The sequence below is a fragment of the Candoia aspera genome, chromosome 3, assembly GCF_035149785.1.
Source record: "Candoia aspera isolate rCanAsp1 chromosome 3, rCanAsp1.hap2, whole genome shotgun sequence".
Classification (NCBI taxonomy): domain Eukaryota; kingdom Metazoa; phylum Chordata; class Lepidosauria; order Squamata; family Boidae; genus Candoia; species Candoia aspera.
In genome coordinates this window covers 157,156,254-157,180,884 of record NC_086155.1, presented here as the reverse complement: position 1 = coordinate 157,180,884, position 24,631 = coordinate 157,156,254, and the positions used below count along the sequence as shown (strand labels likewise).

The 24,631-nt window shown below is 38.6% G+C and overlaps 1 protein-coding gene across 1 annotated transcript in view; it reads left to right on the top strand.

Moving 5' to 3' along the window:
- The window catches only part of RAB31 (RAB31, member RAS oncogene family), a 57,697-nt gene extending 34,998 nt beyond the window's left edge, over nucleotides 1-22,699 (top strand). The window contains exons 4-7 of the mRNA XM_063300225.1: nucleotides 477-548; nucleotides 5,633-5,739; nucleotides 15,114-15,223; nucleotides 22,325-22,699. Of these exons, the coding sequence (XP_063156295.1) occupies nucleotides 477-548; nucleotides 5,633-5,739; nucleotides 15,114-15,223; nucleotides 22,325-22,422 (387 nt within the window). The 3' untranslated portion in view covers nucleotides 22,423-22,699. The remainder of the gene's footprint in view (nucleotides 1-476; nucleotides 549-5,632; nucleotides 5,740-15,113; nucleotides 15,224-22,324) is intronic.
- Nucleotides 22,700-24,631: the final 1,932 nt, after the last annotated feature.

The window sequence follows — 24,631 nt, the reverse complement described above, 5'->3', positions numbered from 1 at the left end:
ACCTTTAAGACTGTCTGCCCTGGGCTGGGTCTGCCTGCCCAGTAAAAGCTGGAAGAGGAAGCTTTTTAGGGGTCCCGTCACTTAGGAATGCCACCTGTAGGGACCTTCAAGTTGAGTCTTCTCAGTGGTAGACCCCTTCTGTGGAACACCTTGTCCCTGACGTGCAGACCATTCCCACCTTATTGGGCTTCCAAAGAGTCTTAAAAATCACAGAGAGTCAGGAAAGCATTTGGGGAATGAGGATTGACCTACCCACATTGGGTAGGAGGTAGTGTTTTGAGTGTTACGATTTTATTTTAATGTTTTTTGTTGCATGATGTATATCACAGAGCTGTTTGGTAGGTAAATATGAGAGTGGGGGGAGAGAGAGAACTCACAGTGATATTAATGTAATCCTACCATATCTTGCTGACGTACATAAGTGCAAGAAATTGTAACTTTTTTCTGATTCTGTTTTTACGTTCAATGTTTCATAGTTTCATTCTCTGGCGCCTATGTACTATCGTGGATCAGCAGCAGCTGTTATAGTTTATGACATAACCAAGCAGGTAAGCTTACTATTATCCCATTATTGACATGCACTCAAAATCCAAACTGCATCAGTGCTCATTGTGTTTTTCTGCCAGCATCCTACTGTGCTGGCTTAAAAGATAATCCAGCATAAAAGTTGGTAACTTATATTTTCATAAGATTTTTAGGCATTATTAAATCACGATAATTAGAAGATAGACTATTTTCTTTGAGTCATTTAAACTGGGGTAGGCAGTCTTTTGAGGTTGAGGAGTTTTAAGGAAGGTGCTTGGTGTATTTTGGAACACTTATTTTTTTACATTTTTGTTGCTGAATTTCAGCAGTGATGTTATGGGATGCTCCATGGACTGTAGACAGATTTCTCTGTGCATCAGTCACATAATTCAATCTGAACTTTGCTATATCACTTCATAAAATAGTCAGATTCAGTTCAGGCAGGTTTTGAGGCCTGCTTCTCAATTTGGAATTTCACTTTGTGAAGTTTGAGCTTTATGAGTTCCTATATCACTGAAAATCAACAAATGCCCATAACTTTAAAAAAAAATTGCTTTAGCAGAATTGGATGAAACTTGCAGGCATACAGTATTTAAATTCGCACTTTAAATTAGTATATAACTGTGGTTGAGGGAGGATTGTACAAAATCAGATTTTCTACCCAAAGTACTACACAATGGGAAAAATTTGATAGTGGGCTATTTATGTATGGTTCTTCAGACTACTGATTGAGTCACTTTCTAATATCATGAAAAGGACAAGAGTGGATTGATAAGAGTCTCTATGTTATTTTGCTTTTGTTTTTTTTTTAAGAAATAAACAATACTGTTCATTGATGCCTTTCTTACTCCATTTTTATATTACTGAGATTGTCCATGAGTTTTTTCCCCCCTTAATGGATATAAAATCTCAGTACTGAGGTATGCTGATGATATGGCACTTACTTCTATGCTAGATTGGCTGATTACTGTGAAAAGGAATGCATAAGGACAGTTATGACCAGGGTCGCAACTAGGGGGGGGCAACCAGGGCATGTGCCCTGGGCGCCGCACTGGTGGGATGCCAAAATAAGCGCTGGTGGGGGCGCCAAAATGGGCGCGGAATCCATGTTTGCCCTGGGTGACACAGATCCTAGTTGCGGCCCTGGTTATGACAAAACATTGGTGGTCTTCTGCAGAAACTGCATCAAGCATAGATGGATAATGAACACCTAGCAAATGCAGCAGCGTCCTTCTTTTAGATATCTGCATGCCTTGTGCCTTCCACCGTCTTTATCCTACAAGGCGTGCCTTTTTTTAAATTCAAGTTGGGTCAATCAATTCCTCTTGTTCTGAGCATATTTCAGGGTCAAATTTATTGACTGATTGATTGATTGGTTCTATCAAATCAGTGTTGACTCTTAGCGACCACATAGATAGACTTTCTCTAGGATTATCTGTCTTTAACATTTTAGGTTTCTCAGTGGTACATTCATTGCTGTTGCAATCGAGTCCTTCTATCTTGCTGCTGGTTGTCCTCTTCTCTTTCTTCCACATGTCCCACTATTAATGGACTTATCAAGGGAGCTGGATTGTCACATAATGGGTCCCATATATAATAATTTGATACTTGTTCTTTGAACCATTTGTCTTCTTGGCTGTCCTTAGTATCCTCAAGTGTCTTCTCCAATACCAAAAAAGGCAATACTCTTTCTGTCTGGAAATCAAGAGGAACTTGTTTGAGGTCAGAGTTTGCAGAAGTGGGCAACTCCCTGTTGGCCTGACTATTTTGGGTATCTAGGTGTGGGAGCCATGTATTTTTATTTAAAAAAATTTTTTTAAATCTTTTTCTATCCTGCTTCAGGGACCAACTTTCTCATCCACAGATTGTCATAGAGTAAACTATTGCATGCATTATTCTAAACTTTCATTGCTACCCTACCAAGTGCTAGTCTGCAATGTATTTCTTGATTGCTGCTTCTTTTACTATTGATAATCCTAAAAGCAAAAGCTACCCACTGTAAGGATTGCCTATTCTAAAACACCATCAGACTCATAAACAGGATCATAAAGATACCTGATTTATTAAAGAATAGTATGCAGGATCACAAAGAAAGCTGAGAATGGAAAAAGCACGCCAAATGCAAACTAAAAACCCCTCGGTGCAAACGAGATCCCTCCCCCCGTAGAATCTTCCCAGGTTCACAATCCCAGGTGCTCCTAATGGCTTCTGATGGTCTGCGGGAAAAGTCCTTGAGCAGAGCACATAACCCAAACACATTCCATTGAAATGAACATAGATACAGAGCTTGGCACAAGGTTTCACAGCAGCTCCCTCCCAACAGAAATGCGCGTCAGCACCATGGCATGTGAAATGTTACGATGTACAGCGCACATTGAAACAGTGAACATGACACCCACCACTTTAGTGTTTTCATTGTCAATTCTAAGGCTGGTTGTTGTTCCTGTTGTCATTAGTTTGGTCTTCCTTATATTTAATTTTAGTTCAATTTTTCACTGTGCTTCTAGATTTTTATTACAAGAGCTTGCAGATCCTATTGCATTTTCAGCTATTAGAGTAGTGTCATAAACATAGTGCAGGTTATTGATGTTTCTCCCTCCAGTTTTAAAGCCATGCTCATCTTCAAATCCAGCTTCTCTTAATATATGTCCAGCCTATAGGTTGAATAAATAAGGGGAGAGAGTATGCATTTGGTCTCACTCACTTGCCAACCTGGAGCCAATCTATTTTGCCCTGGTCAATTTGGACTATGCTCTGAAAGCAGCAGAGTTCCTTCTTTGTTTTTCACACCTTGAGTATTAAACAGTAAGATTTTCTGTCCAACTGCAGTTCACTTCAAATTTGCTTATGCCCAAGAAGTCAATATGTAATTGATTTTTTAATTTTTGGTTGTGTTGAGCTTTCCCATGTTCATGCTTCTTACGTATTCCCATTGTAATTCTGTCTTTGTACCTTTGGCTATCCTTTTTCCACATGGTAACATCAGCAACTTAATGTCTTTAATCTAGCTGTGTCATACACACCTTTAGTATTCTGAAAGATCCTCAGCTTTTCCTCATTAGCATGTTGAGTGTCATCTGGCGTGAGGGGCCCGTTATCCGGCAGTAGATGACAGTCACTTTATCCCTGTAGTTTTCTTGGTATAATATATGAGTGGTTATCTTCTCCCAGACAGTATGAAATGATGCTTGCCACTGTCACTAAAGTGATCATGTGCCTCCAGCACCTTCCTATATACTGCTGCCCAATATGGGTATCTGCTTGCCTTAGCAGGACAGCTTGGATGACTTTTGTGCCTTGGGTAACCCTGCTGGAAGTACCTTTTTGGTATACACTCATGGCTTGCTTCACTCACTCTCCAAAGAACACATACACAAACACACAATATGGCCATGTCGAGGCAGCATAGCATAGTTACATGCATTTTGTATCGGGTGGATATTTGCGGGTGGAAATTAGAAAATAATTCCAAGAATTAGTTTTCTTAGGAAAATTCTGGTCTCCCTGAAGGCACTTTTTCTGCTCATTTAATAATAGAGAAGGAGAAGGATTTAACTGGAATAAATTAACTAAATCTTATTCTAAATATTACTGGGAAGGAAGGAAGTTGAAAAATACGCTGAGCCATATACCTCTTCTCTTGCTAGGCACCGGGAAAAAACTCCATGACTTTTCCTTGAGCGGTATGATAACTGACATGCTGGTTTGGTGCAATGTATGAAATGTTTAAATGGTATTATTTTAGGAAAAGCAGGTTAATTTCACAGTACTTATCCACTCTCTCCTATGCACTATTAAGTATGACATTTATTAACTTACCTATACAAGCCACGCTTTTTGCATACAGTATTTCAAAGATAGGCTTCATAAAACCGTTTCTCTCTGCATGCAGTTGAAGATATTAAATATTACGATCTACATTGCCCTGTTTATGAAACAATAAAATGCTGGGCTTGGATATTGATACATTTGCAGGTTCTGAAACAATGCATTAAAGATTTGCTGATGGATGTGATTTGTTACATCAGGTATCATGGCCATTTTTGCTTTATTGTATTGTAAACTTAGAGGACTAGACCATCCACATTTTAGGATAACTGTACTCTTAGAATTAGTCTTATTTTAGTTACAGAATTTAATGTCACAATAATAATTTAATATAATTTATATTATTTAATATAAATAATACATTATAATTAATAATTATCACTATAAATTATTAGGATATAATTTTATCTTTATTCTGTTACTTTGTTTTTCATTCTCTACTGTATTTTAAGCTTCATTATTATTATTTTCTAAAGTGTGTTATGATCTGCTGTTACAACTAAAAATCAATTCTGATTTTGATAGATGGTGATGCATATTAGACTGCTTACTTTAAAATATGTTAAGTTAGCCTTATTGTATTTGAGGTCTCTTTTACTCATTCTGCTGAGTTGGGCTAAGAATATCCTTTTCTGAAATCCTGCTTCAATGACAGCCCTGAACTCAGAAAGATCTACACATACTATCTCCACTTAGCACTAGCGTTAGCACTGATTTTTATTTACATTCCAGGCTTTGCTATCTTTTGTAAAATAACTGCAAAGTGGAATGTGCATTTTTTATTCCCAGAACATTTTTGTGAAAGTTTTATCTAATTAAAAAATGAATCGTATAACTATATTGGCCCAGATGCTTCTTTTGCAGATGTTAATTGTTACTTGCTATGAACAAGCCTTGCATTCATAAGCATGTCCTGAAAATATGAGTGCTTTCTTTATTCCTTTCTCACACACTTATATATGTTTTCTGAATATATGGGTGGGGGGGAGCCTGTGATACATAGATCTCACTATGATCATAAGCTGTTATGAGTCTTAGCATATCTCTATACACCTTTTATTGGCTGGCTGTGGCGTGATACAAACATACTATTGGCCTCAGCTGAATGCTGTTTGAGATATTAAACATGCAAGTTAAGCTCATATTATCAAACTATATTGACCATACCTCATTTTGCCTGGTATTCTAGAATCTTCGTACCATTATGGATTTTGTATATTGTCTTCATATATTATGTCTCAATTTAGCAAGTTCCTTTTGGCTTATGTATTTAATTTAGGATTCATTTCATACACTGAAGAAGTGGGTAAAAGAACTAAAAGAACATGGTCCTGAAAACATTGTAATGGCTATCGCTGGAAACAAGTGTGACCTTTCTGATACTAGGTAATTTTTGTTTTTGCAGTTTTCCATTGCTTTCTTCTATACTATGACAAATACAGAAATACTTTTGAGGATTATAATTTTTTTTAATATTAAATTTTTAAACCAATACAAATAATAATAAAGATAATACAAATAATAACAAAAATGTCTACCTGCATTTTATTTAAACTGTTATCTCAAAAATGAAAAATGAAAACAAAAGAATGAAAGCTAAGAAAAAAAAGTCTACAGTTTCAAAATAATAGTATTATTATAATATTCTGTTTTAAACTTTTTTTACTGTTTTGTTCTGGGCTTGTCTACTTTTTTGTCCAAGTTGTTTTATTTCTTCAAAACTCCCACTATATATATATGCTATCCTCAACACTACCTTTGCAGTAAAACAATCTAGCTTGATTGCATATATTTGATATAAAATAGTCTTTATACATGAAATGGAACATTTCCTTAATATCTGCTAATATTTTATTCCTTTGATGATAAGATAGCTTTGTTACATGTCTGGAATACACAGTGCAAGCTTTTTGGATTGGTTTATTGCAAAACTGTTTTGCTGTTACTTAAATTTGACAGGACCATTATCCTAATTTTGTGAAACCATTCTGTTCAGGTCTTTGTGGCGTGTGTACTAAAGGCAAACCTCATGTCATTCTGAGAGCTTTAGGCTTTCTGACATGTTCTTATAGTTTTGGGGAATGGCTTTGTGTTCCTCTTTGGTTATATGCCCCTCCTAAATCCAGATCACCCTGTTTTGCTCTACTTTAATGGAATTCTTATGAGATTGGCAAGATGCCAATCAAACCTTCCCCAGTCTTCATGAGATGGAGGCCCATCTCTGGCCAAGATTCCTTCATGTAGGTAATACAGTTCATGAGGAACCCAGACCCTTCTCAGCAGCACCATCTGTGTAGCCATTTGTTCACTTCCAGGATTTTGTTCTGTCTTCTGCCATGACTATCAGCTGGAAGGTTAACAAAAACATTATTGCTCAGGACCTCATAGTTTTGGACTATGGTCCTGAGGTCTTTCTGGCAGTGGCATACATTCCCACATGAAACAGTAGGAAGGGATAATTATTGGTTTGTTTGAAGAGTCTTGGCAGTTTACCTGTCGCATCTGAGATATGGGCATCTAGAAGACAGCAGAGTCCTTGAAACGTTGTATCAGGTCTGTTTACGGAGGGCTTAATTCCTCTCGGCAAGGAGTCCCCACCATAACATGCCTCTTATTTCTTGAAGTAATTCTTTGGTCATCTGCCCTGTTCTGTTGAGGGCAGATCGGAGTTGCTTAGCTAATATAGTGGGAGAAATGCCCACTTTAAATGAGGGGCCAAAGGGATTGGAGATACATGCAACAAAGTATGTACAAACATACATTGGGCTCCTCACTAAAGAACTGCAAAAGAGCCCGGAACACAGCATGGTTACAGGTTATATATTTTTTGTTTGTTACATAGGATTGATGAAAGAAAATACTGTAAATCATAGTATGACCTCTAAACTGGAATGCCTTTGATAAAACATTTGAGGATGACTTAACTAAGGTGCCCTGAATTCCTCTGTACCAGTGTTTTTCAAATGTGGTAATTTTAAGATGTGTGAACTTCAACTCCTAGAATTCCCCAGCCAGCATGGTGGCTGCGGAATTCTGGGAGTTGAAGTCTACACATCTGAAAGTTGCCAACTTTGAAAAACACTGCTCTATACTATTAGAATTCTGTCTTCCTGGATACTGTTATTTAGTCCTATAAACAGTGGCTTTATTTTTCCCATATACTGCATCCCTTTTACACCATTCCTTTTCACGCTGTTAGGAAGGGCAGCAGTCTGGTTTCCGTTATCTGTCTCCATTCCATGGTCACAGCCTTCTGCCTCTAAGTAAATAATTAATGTAAATTAATTCAAATGAAATTAAGCCTTCATAGTAGCTCAGGATTGCGTTCTAGAGCAATCTTCCCCTTTGTGATCTGTGGAGTTCACATCCCATCTCTGTCCCTGCTGAGGAGCCTCATCTGTCCTATCTAGGAACTTCATAGTTTTCCTCAGCGTTTCCGGGTAGAAATGCTTTCCTCAAGCTCTTTAAACTTTTCCTCCATTAAAAACACAAGCTTGCACCTCCAGCAGATGTAGCTTGGGTTTTCTCCCAGCAGGGGAGCAAACATTGCACATACCTTGCATATCACCACAAGGAGTCCATTGTATCCATGGTGCTTGGAGTCTCCCCTGCATAGTTCCTCTGTCAAACTCCCATGCAAAATGTCCTTGTTTGGCTCCCTGTTCATTAGGTCTGGTCACAGTATCCAGAAACTGCTTCTGTGTAAGAACTCTAGCCTGGATTTGGTCTCTATTCCTGATTACATAAACAACTGTTTTTTGTGTTTGTTAATTTGCTAGTGTTTGTTAATTTGCTTTTGTGTTTGTTAATTTGCTAGTGGCTAAGTATCTATCACTGAGACAGATTTTCTGTTGTGTAAACTTTCTATTGGAACAAATTAAATTTTTGTTTTTAATAACAGTCTCTTTTATTGGAACATTTTAAATTTATTGCTGATGATGGGTTATATAAAAAGCTAGTGAACTCAACTTCTTTCTTTCAAAAATGAATTATTTTCTCAAAAGGCAAAATGATTTAGTGGTTAATTAGCATATATAAACTTCAGCAAAGGATCGTTACCTTGCCGTGGTGCTGGAGCTTGAGCACCTCAATGATGCCATGAGTTAAACCGTGAAGGGCCACCCAAGACGGGAAGGTCATGACAGAGAGGTCAGACTAAATGCGATCCCTGGGGAAGGTAATGGCAACCCACCCCAGTATTCTTGCCGTGAAAACTAAATGGATCAGTACAACCAGAGATATGTTGGTATACAGACAATAGTCCACAAAAGTTCAACACTAGATTTTGGATTAAAACAGAGTATGAGTTTTATGACTGTAGAGATAATGGGAAAATGCTAAACAAGGATTATAAAAACCACAGAAAAGATTAACTATTTAAAAAGTTTTTAATACAAAAAAATATAGTTGTAGTTTCCAAATTCAAATATTCTTTCAAAAATAGCTATGTTTTTAGCATTTGAGTATTGGCAAGTGAATGCAACACATCTACTGCAATTTGACATGCTATTTGTCATGCGCTGCCTGCCTCTGAATAATGCACAGACACTGGTTCGATGGATCAGGCTCTGGTTTATTCACAGCGCAGTTACAGCGTCGGAAGAAAAAAGCTGAGAGTGACAGGAGCGCGCCGGTGCGGGGTTTAAATACCCCGCGCCGGTCAGCGCCCCCTCACTCGCGGTCACGTCACCCCCCTTTGTCCAATACGTTGCCCTGCCGGTGGGTGAGGGGTTGTGAGGCCCCGCTGGCGTTCCGGGATCGCCCATCATCGGGTTTTCTATTCATCCGGTGATTGCTGTCAGCTGGGCGATCTCCGTTGTATTGGCGCTGATGGCTTGGGTGTGCTCTGTGATCCGTTTAGTTATTGTTTGTTGGCCGTTAGTCGTTGTGAGTTGATGGCTACTTATCTTGAGCCCCTTCTCCTATTTCCTTGCTATTGTCATGTGTGCCATTGCGCTGATGACTTCAGCTCAACGGCACTCATGACACTATTACATTCAATTTGACATGCATATTACATCCCTGGGGAAGGTAATGGCAACCCACCCCAGTATTCTTGCCGTGAAAACTAAATGGATCAATACAACCAGAGATATGTCACTATACCATCGGAAGATGAGACCCCCAGGTCGGAAGATGGTCAAAATGCTACTGGGGAGGAACAGAGGATGAGTTCAACTAGCCCCAGACGTGATGACGCGGCTAGCTCAAAGCCGAAAGGACGGCTAGCGGCCGACGGTGCTGGTGGTGAATGGCGAATCCGATGTTCTAAGGATCAACACACCATTGGAACCTGGAATGTAAGATCTATGAGCCAGGGTAAATTGGATGTGGCTATTGGTGAGATGTCAAGATTAAAGATAGACATTTTGGGCATCAGTGAACTGAAATGGACTGGACTGGGCCACTTCACATCAAATGACCACCAGATCTACTACTGTGGACAAGAGGCCCACAGAAGAAATGGAGTAGCCTTCATAATTAATAGTAAAGTGGCTAAAGCAGTGCTTGGATACAATCCAAAAAACGATAGAATGATTTCAATTCGAATTCAGGGCAAGCCATCTAACATCACAGTGATCCAAATATACGCCCCAACCACAGATGCTGAAGAAGCTGAAGTAGAGCAGTTCTATGAGGATCTGCAGCACCTACTGGACAACAAGCCTAAAAGAGATGTTATTTTCATCACAGGAGACTGGAATGCTAAGGTGGGCAGTCAAATGACACCTGGAATTACAGGTAAGCATGGCCTGGGAGAACAAAACAAAGCAGGACATAGGCTGATAGAATTTTGCCAAGACAACTCACTCTGCATAACAAACTCTCTCTTCCAACAACCTAAGAGACGGCTTTATACATGGACTTCCCCAGATGGACAACACCAAAATCAGATTGACTACATCCTTTGCAGCCAAAGGTGGCAGACATCTATACAGTCGGTAAAAACAAGACCTGGAGCTGACTGTAGTTCAGATCACGAACTTCTTCTTGCACAATTTAGGATCAGACTAAAGAGATTAGGGAAGACCCACAGATCAGCTAGATATGAGCTCACTAATATCCCTAAGGAATATGCAGTGGAGGTGAAGAATAGATTTAAGGGACTGGACTTAGTAGATAGGGTCCCGGAAGAACTCTGGACAGAAGTTTCAGAAAAACATCTATTTCTGTTTTATTGACTATTTTAAAGCCTTTGACTGTGTGGACCATAACAAATTGTCGCAAGTTCTTAGTGGTATGGGGATACCAAGTCATCTTGTCTGCCTCCTGAAAAATCTGTATAACGACCAAGTAGCAACAGTAAGAACAGACCACGGAACAACGGACAGGTTTAAGATTGGGAAAGGAGTACGGCAGCTGTATACTCTCACCCTACCTATTCAACTTGTACGCAGAACACATCATGCGACAAGCTGGGCTTGAGGAATCCAAGGCTGGGGTTAAAATCACTGGAGGAAATATTAACAATCTCAGATATGCAGATGATACCACTTTGATGGCTGAAAGCAAAGAGGAACTGAGGAGCCTTATGATGAAGGTGAAAGAAGAAAGTGCAAAAGCTGGCTTGCAGCTGAACCTCAAAAACACCAAGATTATGGCAACCAGCTTGATTGATAAGTGGCAAATAGAGGGAGAAAATGTAGAAGCAGTGAAAGACTTTGTATTTCTAGGTGCGAAGATTACTGCAGATGCTGACTGCAGTCAGGAAATCAGAAGACGCTTAATCCTTGGGAGAAGAGCAATGACCAATCTCGATAAAATAGTTAAGAGCAGAGACATCACACTGACAACAAAGGTCCGCATAGTTAAAGCAATGGTATTCCCAGTAGTAACATATGTGTCAGGCTCTGCCTGCTACTTAATAAGACACAGACGCCAATTTAGGGAAAATCAGGTTCTGAGTTTATTCAAGTATAGTGCATGCCTAGTTAAAAGCTGAGAGTGGAGGGAGTGTGCCGGTACAGGATTTAAATAGCCCGCGCCAGTCAGCGCTCCCGCTTCCCTCCGTTGCGTAAAACCCCGAGCCCCAAATGTCCCGTTGCCGGTGGGTGAGGGGTCGCGGGGCCCCTGCTGGTGCCCCGGGCGTCTTGATTAATCTTTCTCCTCCGGCCGGTGATGACTTAAAGCCGGGCGATGATCTTCTGCGCTTCCGTTGACAGCTCCAGGCGTGCCTTGTGCTCAGGCGTTGTCAGTTTCACCCTTTGCAACAATGTATCTTCTTGATTGGATCTTTCTGGCTGGAGTCGTTACTTTGTTGCCGGTGTCTGTTGCCTGTCTTTGTGTGTTGCTTACATATCTCTTAATCCCTTGCCCCTGCTTCCTTGGTATTGTTATGTGTGCTGTTGTGCTGACACAATCAGCTCAACGGTGCTCATGACAATATGGCTGCGAGAGCTGGACCATAAGGAAGGCTGAGAGAAGGAAGATAGATGCTTTGGAACTGTGGTGTTGGAGGAAAATTCTGAGAGTGCCTTGGACTGCAAGAAGATCAAACCAGTCCATCCTCCAGGAAATAAAGCCAGACTGCTCACTTGAGGGAATGATATTAAAGGCAAAACTGAAATACTTTGGCCACATAATGAGAAGACAGGACACCCTGGAGAAGATGCTGATGCTAGGGAGAGTGGAAGGCAAAAGGAAGAAGGGCCGACCAAGGATGGATGATATTCTAGAGGTGATTTACTCATCCCTGGGGGAGCTGGGGGTGTTGACCGACAGGAAGCTCTGGCGTGGGCTGGTCCATGAAGTCACGAAGAGTCAGAAGCGACTGAACGAATAAACAACATATATAAAACAACTTATCCTGTTGTTTATTATTTATCTAATTCATTTCACACATGTGACTCTGGATGGTCACAACAATTAAAAACAAGAGCAAAAACAGTAAAAATATAAATAAAAACAAAAAACTTACACCCATGCTAAAACCACTTTTAAAAACTCAAATACAAAACATAGCATGTAAATACAATCAATACATCCAATTCAGTATAACCATTGGAAAGGATCACCACCTTTCAATCAGTTACATATTGCTTTCTGTAAATTTTGAAAAGCAAGGCTAAATTTTAGGATAATGGTGGATAGTCTCTAAAAATTTAAGCAGAAAACATATTTTATGTTAAACGTAAATTATATTATCCAATATATTGTCTGGATCTAGAGCTTAAGAATAAACATTTTGGTAATGCATTTTATTTTATTTATAAATTATTACTCAAAATGGTTTACATGGGGAATTTCCCCTAATTTTATCCTCACACCAGCAAACCTCTGAAGTAGGGTGGACTAAGAGCTTGGGGCTGCTCAGAGTTATCAGCTGAGTAGTGTAGTAGAATGAGGACTGAATGTTGGTCTCTCTGCTTCAAGTCCCACACCTTAACCACTGTACACTAAATTGTATGAAGTGTTTTCATACAATTTTACTTTAAAACTGATCAGGATTCAACTTACATCATGCCTTTGTCAATATGGTATTTAAAGAGGAACACTTAGAAATAATAATAAAAGGGAATGAAAAAATGTAGCATGTTCTCAGACATTTCCTTTATTAAATTAAGAGTTGCAGGCCATGAGATTTGCTTACAAACTGCAATTAAATGGTGGGAACAGAACCATATAATTACAATCTCATTGTTTTTGATGGAACCACATGATTTCCTGTCCTTAGATGTTCAGGCACAGTGAAGCCCTTTGTGTATTCATAAGTCATTAACATTTTTTTCTTGCTTATATTCTTAATTATTTAAAATTATGTGTATTAATTTAAGCCTAAGCTTTTAAGCCTAAGGCTTAAATGATCCTATTTTTAATGTTTGGGCAAAGGATCTTTTTTCCAAGTTTTGATTAGCCTGACCATATTTAGACTTGTAAAAAGAAGAGGAGGAGTAGGAAAGGCTTCTTCTAACCAAACATGAGAACACAAAACCAGAAGCAGCCTTCTACAACAGGAAGTTCACCTATGAAACTATATGCTATAAGCTACAAAATACTTCAGTGTTAATTTAAGTTAATAAAAACATTAAGATAGTTTAACATTTTATAACTTTCATCATTTTATATTTAATCATTAATAGTTATATATATATATATAAAGACAAAATAAAGTGGCTGTAATACTGTATGGAATTTTGTGTTAGATATACTGTATACTTCACACCCATATAAAGTTTAATATAACAAAGAAGGCCTAGATCAACTTCAGTTTAGGTGTTAGGTCCATACAGTGTATATGGTTTATTTCATTAACCCTGGCTTCCATAAATATGGGAGAGGTTAAAGCATTTGAGAGATACGAACTTCAGAAAATAATTTTAGTGGAAGGTAGGGAAATTGGGAGGTAGAATGAGTTATGCAATTAAATCAAACATTTTTGCTAAAATGCTTAGTAATAGAACAAATACTAAATTTGAGAGTACAGAAGGGAAAGCTTATTGTAGTTTATTTTGATGGTGGAGATGTTTAAAATAGCATTAAAAATGAGGGTTATAAAAAGCTATAAAACATTTAATTTCTTTGAAAACCTGTGTAATTATGCATCAAGAAATATAAGATAGATGGAATGATGTTACAGTTGAAACATTAATAGTATGGCAAATAATGTTTTGCTCTGGGGTCAAACAAATCAAGTGTTCGTTATTTTTCTTGCCAAGGCAGTTATTAATTTTAAATTGATAAAAATAAAAAATACAGTTTTTTTTTAAATTCTACAAGGCTTATTAAAGGGAAGGTACACACTTTTTCACTAGTTTATTCATTGAACCAAGTACAAGTTTTATTGTTGCAGAAAATACAAAAGTTGAAAAAATGTGATCTATAGAATCTAGTGAAAGATTTAAATATCAGTGTGGTAGGTCTGAACTTAAAAGAGCTGAATAAAAGGAAAAATCAAAGTGTAAAATATAATCAAACTTCCAATAGATTATGATTTATGTGAACATGGGGAACTCTTAATCTCTCAAAATGGGATACTGAATTTAAGGAGGTATCAAGATGGATTTCAGGCATGGATCACTCTAGAGCAGCAGTTGCTGGCGTGGAAAAGTTCCTGCATGGAATGTTTTGCATATACCCAATTTGCAAAAATACATTATCATACAACACAAATTCATTATCTGATTATCACAAGAGGATCTATAAAACACTAGGTATGTATGGGAAATATTTGTAAAGAATTAAAGCTTCTGAATTATTTCAAAACTGGCCAAAGTAAAATAATTGAAAATAAAATAGTTTTTTTAAATGATCAATTGATTATGTGTAATTAGGTTTGAATTTTTCTTTACATTTTTCATTAAATTATTAACTGAACTCTCATTGAATTTTTTAATGCATCTTAAAGAATTTTATTGTTATTCTAATGGAAGTCATTTGTGGTATAAATGTGCAATAAATAAACAGGCACCAGTGGCTGAGAAGTCTGGAAGTTACAGTCACAATTTTCTTTAGAATGGAAGGAAGACAGATCCTAATGCTGTCAGAATGCTCTAATGGATTTTGTGTTGTACTGCACTGTAGAACAAGCGTATATTAGACTGTCTAACTATAAGTTTAGAATTCTGTTTGTACAACCTCTCTCCATCTTCTATAGATTGGGGAGAACGAGAACTAATTATATTTCTCATCTGAGAAACATGCAGTAAGAAATAAAAGAATATCCAGTGTGCTCAAGTTATGGAGAATAATAATAATAATAGTTGAACCAAAATTTCATGTTGCACAACAACTTAACTTAAACTTATAAAACTTTATTTTAGGGAGGTACCTATGAAAGATGCCAAAGAATATGCAGAATCTATAGGTGCAATTGTTGTTGAGACCAGTGCCAAAAATGCAATTAACATTGAAGAACTCTTTCAGGCAATCAGTAAGTAAACTTAGAATTTTTTTTTGCATATTTAAGCATGTGCAACTTAATTGTTTGTTATTTGAGTTACAGTCTTGCTAAAGTCCTAGTTTATTTCTCATGGAAGCACAAAAATGACAGAGGTAATTGTTTATGAATGAAAAATAAATAGTTTCATAGAGAATAAGCAAAGTAATGCTATACTATTCTTAAAGATATGAATTCCTCCATTTATAATATAAGAAAAATAATTCATGGATTAGCCATCTGAATTAGTATGATGTGAAGTATTTTCCTATTTAGAAGTACATCTGCATGATGAGAAGGTATATAGGGTAAAGCAGTCTTTCCTTAGTATTGTAGAATTGAAGCTCTGGAAAAAGATCTGAGGGATACCTAATCCTACTTCCATAACATAGGCAAGATTCATCGAGTCATAAACGGCATATTTTATCTGATTTCCTCTTAAGCTTTCATGAAGGATTTTTCAAAAGTCATGCTAATGTATTATGCCACCCAGTTAGTCTTACAGATATGAACTTGTAAGAAATTTGCAGCAGCTGCTGCTGTTTTATATCTAACAGTACAACTGCTTAATTAAATACATCTATCAATATTACATTATTTTTACTCTTCTGCTAAGATGAGATAATTCAATATGTATGATCAGCCTTATGGCAGTAATAATTAATTACACTGATATTGTGTACCTGTCTTCATCTTTCTTAAGTTGAATTATGTGCTGCTTATTTTTCTATGCTTGATAATTTTGTATCTTTCACTTCCTTACAGGATGGGCTTCATTTTGCAGAGACAATTTGGGACTTCTTACAATAGGCCTTGATAGCGAGTTCCTCAATATTCAGTTAGAGTTGTTTCCCAAGCAGTAACAATCTCTTATGTTAAATGATACAATATTTTAATTCTCCTGGAACTCATTTTTCATTCCCTGATATGTAGGATAAAAGGAGACTCTCACATATTGTTCCAATACTCTGAAGGAAGTTTTATGAAAATTTAAGTTAAAAGTTCCATCTAATTGGAGAGATCCAAGCAGTGGTGTGACTGAGACATTCAAGCTAGGTCCCAGAGAGGTAATGGAATCAGTGATCAGAGACCCTCTCTTGATCCTTATATTATTATATGGTACGCAGTAAGAGACTGGGGCACTGTAATCTGAATTGCCTGAGCTGATCTGGAGAAAGTTTCACCAACACAGAAAGGGAGTTGTACAAGATCATTTCTTTTTTTAAATTTATTTATTCATTAAATTTATATGGCCTCCCATCTCACAAAAAAGTGGGTGGCATACAATAAAACTATAGAACAGTTAATATATAAAAAACTATTCTTACTCAGAAGAAAAAATCACAAGGCTAAGAAAGGGCAGCAAATGTTAACAGTGGAGCAACCTCAGTAACTTGCCAGTCCCCTGGGGCCCCCAGGCCTGATGGCATAACCAGGTTTTGAGGAGCTTCTGGAAAAACAACAGGGATGTTACCAGCTTCACTTTGGGGGGTAGGGAGGATGTTCCATAAGGCGGGTGCCATGGCAGAGAAGGCCTGTGTCATGGGTATGGATGGCGAGCAGGAGGAAGCCCCTATCCAGGGGGGAAAACGCGTACTTGAGAGACTTTGAGCTGTCATTCAAAGAAACCCAGAACAGACCTGCCTTGAGTTTTGGGGTTTATCTGTCTGGGTTTTCCCACGCTTCTTCAGTTTGGTAGGATTTTCTGTCTACAATAGCAGTTAAATAAAACGCTAGAGACTTTGTCCTCGTCTCAGCGTGGTCTTTGCTTAGCCAGGACAGCCTGCCTCCTGGGACCCACAAAGTATAGCTCCCTAGCAGACAGGACCCGCAGCATGCCTCTTCTACTGGATCTGATGAGACAGGCAGATATAATCAGGGAGAGCTGGTCCCTCAAATAACCCGGCCCCGTGCCATGAAGGGCTCTAAAGGTCAAACTCAGCACCTTGAATTGGACCTGGAAGCAGACTGGCAACCAGTGCAGCTTGTGGAGCAGAAATATAACACATGCTGTTCTAGAGACACAGATAACAGCACACGACTGCATTTTGCACCAGCTGAAGCCTCCGGATACTCTTCAAGGGCAGCCCCATGTAGAACTTATTACAGTAGTCAAATTGGGAGGTGACTAGGGCATGAGTGAATCTGAGCAGAGCCCCCCGATCTAGGAATAGGCGCAACTGGTGCACAATACGAAATGGTGCAAAGGCCCTCCTAGCCGCAACTGCCACCTGCTCTTTGAGCAGGAGTTGTGAATCCAGGTCTGTTTGGGGCAGTGCAACCCCCTCCAGCACCAAAGATGGCATAGTCCTAGGACCAGCAGGCCCCAGAACCCAAAGCCACTGTCTTGCCAGGGTTCAACCGAAGCCTGTTGTTCCCCATCCAGACCCTCACAGCCTCCAAGCACCAGGATAAGACAGAGCCCTTGCTTCTTTGACTTGTGACTCAAAAGCATGAGTAGATTTTTGAGAGCTGAATTTCACAGATTTTTGTGAGATGTGTATTCTAGTAGTAACATAAAAATTGAATTCTTGATCATCAAAGTATGTTAATACTGGAAATGTCTTTGATGTCTAGGGAGCTTACATTGGCAAAGAACTTTTTAAAAGAATACAGTTAGTTTTCAGGGCACTAGGAGCAATGAAATCAATACAAAAGGCTGACATCTGAATTAGGCACGTCCTAGCAAGAAGGAACTATCCAATATTAGGGGTGTGCGGTGCTGCAAATTCAAAGGAAGAAATATGCTTCAGAGCCATATGGTCATGCGTGGGTTGCCTATCAAAAACACCTTAAAACAATTGCTACTTTTCCCAGGCGGATGCTCTTTGCAAGCTACTGTACCATCCTGTGGTTGCCTTAGGATGTTTTTGACAGATGCTACAAGCATGTTCTAAATCACATTTTTGCCTTTGAATCCTAGTGCCGCACAGCTCTATCAGTGTATGGCAGTGGATAAAAGTCATTATGAATTTCCTAATGAAGTCATTTTTCTCTGCTCTAAGGAACTGGCAGTTACTTGAATAATAGAATATAATTTCACCCATTTCTATATATCAGTAGTGATTCATTAAAATTGACCTGATTATAAAAAATGCAGTCTGAGAAAAGAGTGCACCATTGCTGAATTCCCACGATTTAAATAGGATCTCCTCAGCTACATGCTGGAAGAGCATGTTTTTCCTCAGTTTCTTGTTTCCATATATTTCATAAAAGATCTTTTGACACCATTTTAAATATAATTCCTTAGAAAACCAGATTTTGTGTGAATTTTATCTTAAATTAATTCAGTCACAACAGCTAACTTGCATTTATATAATCATATGGCTATCACTAAATTCTCCCCTGAGTTTTAGAATAAATGTTCTCATTAGTTTAAAATATGCTGCATCTTTATTCTTTTGCAGCAAAGGACAGCACATGTGAAAGACTCCACATGCAATAATTTTACCAAGTTGTAAAGATTTTCTAATTTTGTGCAGAGCATTATATTGCTTTCAGGGCTCAACTTTAGTTTTCTAAGGTATATATTATGTCATTTATAATAGCAACAGTTCATCTCAACATGAGGCTACTGCAGCCAGTTTCAATTGTAGAGCAATGCACTTTACTGGAGATTTGTAGTAAATTATATTCTGGAAATAGAACATAGCTATCTGATTGCTAATAACCATGATACCAATCTTATATTCCTTTGATGATGCAGAACATGATTAATTAAAGTCCTTTTAAAAAGCATCTGTTTGCAGCTGTTTTATGAAAGAAATAAGCATCACAAGCCTATTCACAAATAGAATTACAAGCCTATTCACAGCATAAGAATTCAGTTTCTTACTAGAGAAAAATTGCAGTATTCTTCTTGTCATTGAGTTTATAGTGTGCTGATGAGCACAAAGACAAAACAGATTGCCTAATTTACCCAACTGTTGGCCTTAAACTATAACTTTTGTTACTAATGTGCATCGTTGGGTTCATCCAGATATATCATAATGGTAATCCCAGTCAAATATAATAAAAGGTGGATTAGATTAATTTTTGAAATTTGGGGTTGCATGACTTTTTGTCATATTTGGAAAATGTTAATTATCAAACATTCTGTTAATGATTTAGTAAACATTTAAGATAGCATTTAATGGGATTGACTTGGCTTCACATATTTTTCAGTTAACAATGTAAGTAATTTCAACAATGTTTGTAAGTAATTTCAGGCATGGGCTTTTTCTGGTGTTGTCTATGTCTTAATAAGTGTTTCAGAAAGTTGGCAATAGAATATCAATGGAAAGTATTTCAAACTACAGTGTGAGTGTTTCCAGGCAAAGGATGCCTACACAACCAATCAAACGGCATTCTGCAATTACTTCTTTTCCTCCTTTTCTTTAAGGAAAAAAAATGTCAAGAGTTGATGCAAAAAACCAGCAAAGAAAGATTAATAATGCAGGACAATGGCATTTGGAACCCTCCTAAAATTCCATCTAGATTGAGATGGTGGATAAATCACACAAATAAATCAGGAAAAAGAACCTTGATTCTTTTTCCCTCGATTCTTCTTGAGAAATTTCACTAGAAACATGTTTCTGTTTAAGTGCATAATAAAACTTTTGATTTTTTACATTCTAGTATGAATATATTATATAATCAGTACAGCAGTCCAAAGATGAGGGAATAGCTCCCTAAATAAGAGGAAGACCTAGGGTTTAAATTCAACCCATTTCCGTTACCAGCTGGAAGTTAATTTTTTAGTTTTAAGATTTAAAAAGCAAAAGAACTCTCTGGAAGGATCCTGCTATGGATTAGGGTCATGATGAAAGATGTCAGGTTAGCTTCCCATATTTTCTTTTAATCTTTAAACCCCCTGTCATAAAGGGGATAAGAAGTAGGAAATCCTATAGATAGGAAATCCTATTTTCAAGCATTTAGATAATCACTGAGATTTGTTCCCAGTTGGATGCCAGTGTGGACAATGGTCCGGTGGAGATGCCTGGGGTAGGTTCTTGCCCAGTTACCTGGGAACACGACCCTGTTGCTCCTGAGGAAGTGGACAGGATCCTAAGGACTGTGAGCTTGGTCACTTGTGTGTTGGATCCATGTCTCCACTGGCTAATAAAAGCCTCCCAGGAGGTGACATGTGGGTGGGTACTGGCAGTGGCTAATGCATCTCTGGAGGAGGGGGTTGTGCCCCGGCCTTTTAAAGAGGCTGTGGTTCGCCCCCTCCTTAAGCCATCCTGATCCCATCCTGATGGACAGTTTTCATCCTGTCTCAAACCTCTCCTTTTTGGGGAAGGTTGTTGAGAAGGTGGTTGCGCTGCAGCTCCAGAGGATCCTGGATGAAACGGATTATCTGGATCCCTTTCAGTTAGGATTCAGGCCTGGATATGGGACAGAAATGGCATTGGTTGTGCTTTTCTATGATCTTTGGCGGGAGCGGGATGGAGGGTGTGCAACCATCCTGGCTCTACTTGACCTCTTGGCGGCTTTTGATACCATCGACCATAGTATCCTGGAGCAGCGTTGGGAGTGGGGGGCACTGTGTTGTGCTGGTTTACCTCCTTCCTCCGGGGCCATTTCCAGTGGGTGTTGATTGGAGGCGAGAGGTCCCATCCTCGGCCCCTGCTTTGTGGGGTGCCGCAGGGTTCGGTGCTCTCTCCGCTCCTGTTTAACATCTGCATGAAGCCTCTGGGTGAGATCATCCATCACCAGTATGCTTATGATAGTCAGTTGTACATCTCTGCCCACGGTGAGTTAAGTGATGCTGTGACTGCCCTCTCTTGGTGCCTGGAGGCTGTTGAGGTCTGGATGGGGAGTAACAGGTGATGCTGTGACTGCCCTCTCTTGGTGCCTGGAGGCTGTTGAGGTCTGGATGGGGAATAACAGGTTGAAGTTGAACCCTGGCAAGATGGAATAGCTGTGGGTTCGGGGCTCTTTGGTTTCCAGAGAATTACCATCTTTGGTCTTGGATGGGTTGCACTGCCCCAGACAGACCCTGTGCATAACCTGAGGGTTCTCCTGGACTCATGAATCCTGCTCAGAGAGCAGGTGGCAGTTGTGGCCAGGAGAGCCTTTGCACAACTGCATGTTGTGCGCCAGTTATGCCCATTCCTGGACCAACAGGCCCTTCTCACAGTTACCCATGCCCTAGTCACCTCCTGTTCGGACTATTGTAATGTGCTGTACATGGGGCTGCCTTTGAAAAGTATCCGGAAGCTTCAGTTAGTTCAAAATGCAGCGGCCTCATAGTTTTGCGCAAGTGTCAGGAACCAGGCCAAGAACCATGCTGCACCAATATTTCCAACTCTAGTTCTTTATTGTTCTCACCATATAGACAGAATCTTGCCAGACTAAAGCTACTCTAACTGACCTAAGCACAAGTAACCTGAGAGACTCTAGGGCAGGGTGATCCTGAAGCTCTTAGCTTTCCCACCAACCCTTTCTGGACTGAATCCTCTAGAATGTGCTCCTCTCTTCCTGAGAACTAGCGGCAGTGCCAGAATCTACCACATCACCCCACCTTTCAGGAACACATTCCATCACATGAAGAATAGACTTGCTGATGTGTCACCAATTTTGCGGGAGCTGCATTGGTTGCCGATTTGCTTCTGGGTCCAATTCAAGGTGCTGGTTATCACCTTGGGTGATATGACCTTGGGGCCAGGTCATTTGCAGGACCACCTTTCCCCAGTTATACCCACCCAGCCCACCAGAGCAGGGAGCCAGAGCATGTTGCAGGTCCCTTCAGTTGGGAAAGTACATCTAGTGGGACCAAGGAAAAGGGCCTTCGCCGTAGTGGCTCCCTCCCTTTGGAACATCATTCCCCCAGATACAAGATTGGCCTCCTACTTGCTCCTGTTCCAGAAGGCCCTGAAGACATGATTCTGTCAATGGGCCTGGGGACCCCAAGCTGCTTCAGAGCCAGTCAAGTAGCTGGTATGAATGGGTTTGCTGCTGCCGGGGAGTGTCTATTTTTAATTCTGTAAGCCTACCAGAGTCACTGTGTGTGAGTTGGGCAGCCTTATAAATCTGTTTAATTAATAAATAAGCAAGCAAGCTATAAGGCTTTAACAATTGTATATGTTTTGTTTTGCTTTTAAACATTTCTAGGCCGGCAGATTCCACCTTTAGAAACTCATGAAAACGGCAACAGTGGAACAATCAGACTTGGGAAGCAGACTGCTCAGACAACACGGAGATGCTGTTAAACAGACCAGAGCTGATTTGATGCACTTGAAAATAAAATGACATCATTTATTTATTGAACAACAGACTTCAGAAATCCAATGACACAGCGTACTCTCTAAAAACAGTAATATCGCTGTTCTTTATCAATGGGATAAGTAGGAGAAAAATGTTCTTCAAATGAGTTCTGCAGAATTATGTAGACAATAAATTTAAGCAGTAAATTGGTTAAAACAATGACTCAGATTATTTGGAATAATCTGTTTAAACCAATGACTATTTTAAGTAAGCAATTAGTACATTTTTTATAAATACTTTTTGTATTTTCAATATGTTTCTTGTCATGTAGTCTTTTACAGAATTATAATGCATAATAATTTAATCAAATGAAGGAAGTACTTTTATCTTACTGGATTTGGCTTCTGTGGCTTTTTAGAACTATTTTTATAGGTATAAATTAGGTACTTATCCTTCTGCATCCAACACAGATAAAATCTCATAACAATAACAACATTCTGGCAAATTTTAAACGCTTCTGCATTTGAAAAGTAAATTCATTGAAATGCAAACAATGTTTTAAAATAAGTTAGACAGAAGCAGAGGCTTTGGGCATAAATACTGCAAACAGACATTACACCAAAAGCCAAAAAAGAGCATGATAACACTTTCTATTGGATTCATTTAAATTTGAAGTAATTTAACACCAACCTGGCAGTTAAGTACAACAGTCTGAATACATCAGTACTGTAGTTGTATTTTTCTCTTGCTATTTAGTTTAATATCATGACCTAGTGCAATTATCTGCATCTATATCTTTGATCTGTCTGTTCCTGACTTAGTGACATACAGGTTCAAGAAGTCATCCAAGGAAGTTGAGAACAATACAAACAAGTTTTTTGTCTGCTCCATTTTCATAACAAATTGAATATTAAACTAATACCATACAAAGCTAATACCAAAAAAAAAAAACGTTTGAAAGGCCTCAGCAACTGATACATTTTACTTCATGCTTCCTTTATTGTAAATTGCATCTACCTTGAAGTTGCTATCTGCAGTAAACTGATAAAGATTCTGCCACAGAAGTTTATAGTAGCAAAAAGTGACAAATACGAAATTAGGAAATTCTATAGATGTATTTTCATGTTCTTATACATATACAATGGTTGGGAACAGATCCTCCTGAAGAAAATCTATCTATCTATATGATCTCTTAAGAGTCAACCCTGACTTGATGGTACATAATCAATTCTACATGTATGATACTGATCCTGTCCTAACTACCAGGAAACACACTGAGACAAAGACTTGGTCTCTAATATTTATTACTAGTACTTAACAAGAATCCTAACAAACTGAGGAAGCGTGGGAAAAACCCAGCCATATAAACCCCAAAGGTTAAGGCGGTCCCGATCTGTGTCTCTTTGAATGGCTGAACAGTTCCTCAGTGCTACGCATGCGCTTGACAGTCTGGGTGGGAGCCCCCTGCTCGCCATCCTTACTCATGACAGATCCACTGGGAAGAATCAAAGGTAGAACGAATATCAACGATCATTTAGTAGAGTCATAAGTTAGAATCATAAAATTCTACTAAAAGTCATTTAGTGGACCCATAAAGTAGAAGGAATATCAACAATCATTTAGTCTAACTACCTGCTTGAAGTAGTATGTTAATATTGATTGGTATTACAGAATTGCATGTTTAGATGTTTTTTTGTAGAAGTTGTAGAGGCACAAAATATTTCTATGTGGAAATGGGAGGAAAACTAATTTTTGCCATCTGTGGGATACTCATGTTGAATAATAAATTCAACATAATATGTTTTTGGGTGGCTACAGAAAGAAGGTCCTTGAAAACTCCTTTGAAATAAATAGAAGCACTTTTCTGTTTAGAAGTTTCAATACTCATTCTTTCGTTATGAAATACCGACCTTTAGCTAAATCCCAGCTCTTTTGATAGTGAAAACAGTCAAATTACAATAACCATCTAACAGTAGCCTAAAAGAAAGCTGTAATCATCTTTTTCTGTGAATAAGTAGTGAATTACTTTTTCTGGTTGAAATTTTCTGCCAGAATTCAAATCTAATTTTGCTGGGAAGATTGACATAAGAATAAGGAGAAAACAGTATAATTTTTAGTGGAAGAGTATAAAAAAATTGAATATTAGATAGTTTTAGGTTCATTCTTTGCAAAAGCTTGCTGGAATATTTAGATTTATATGCAGCATGGTGGTTT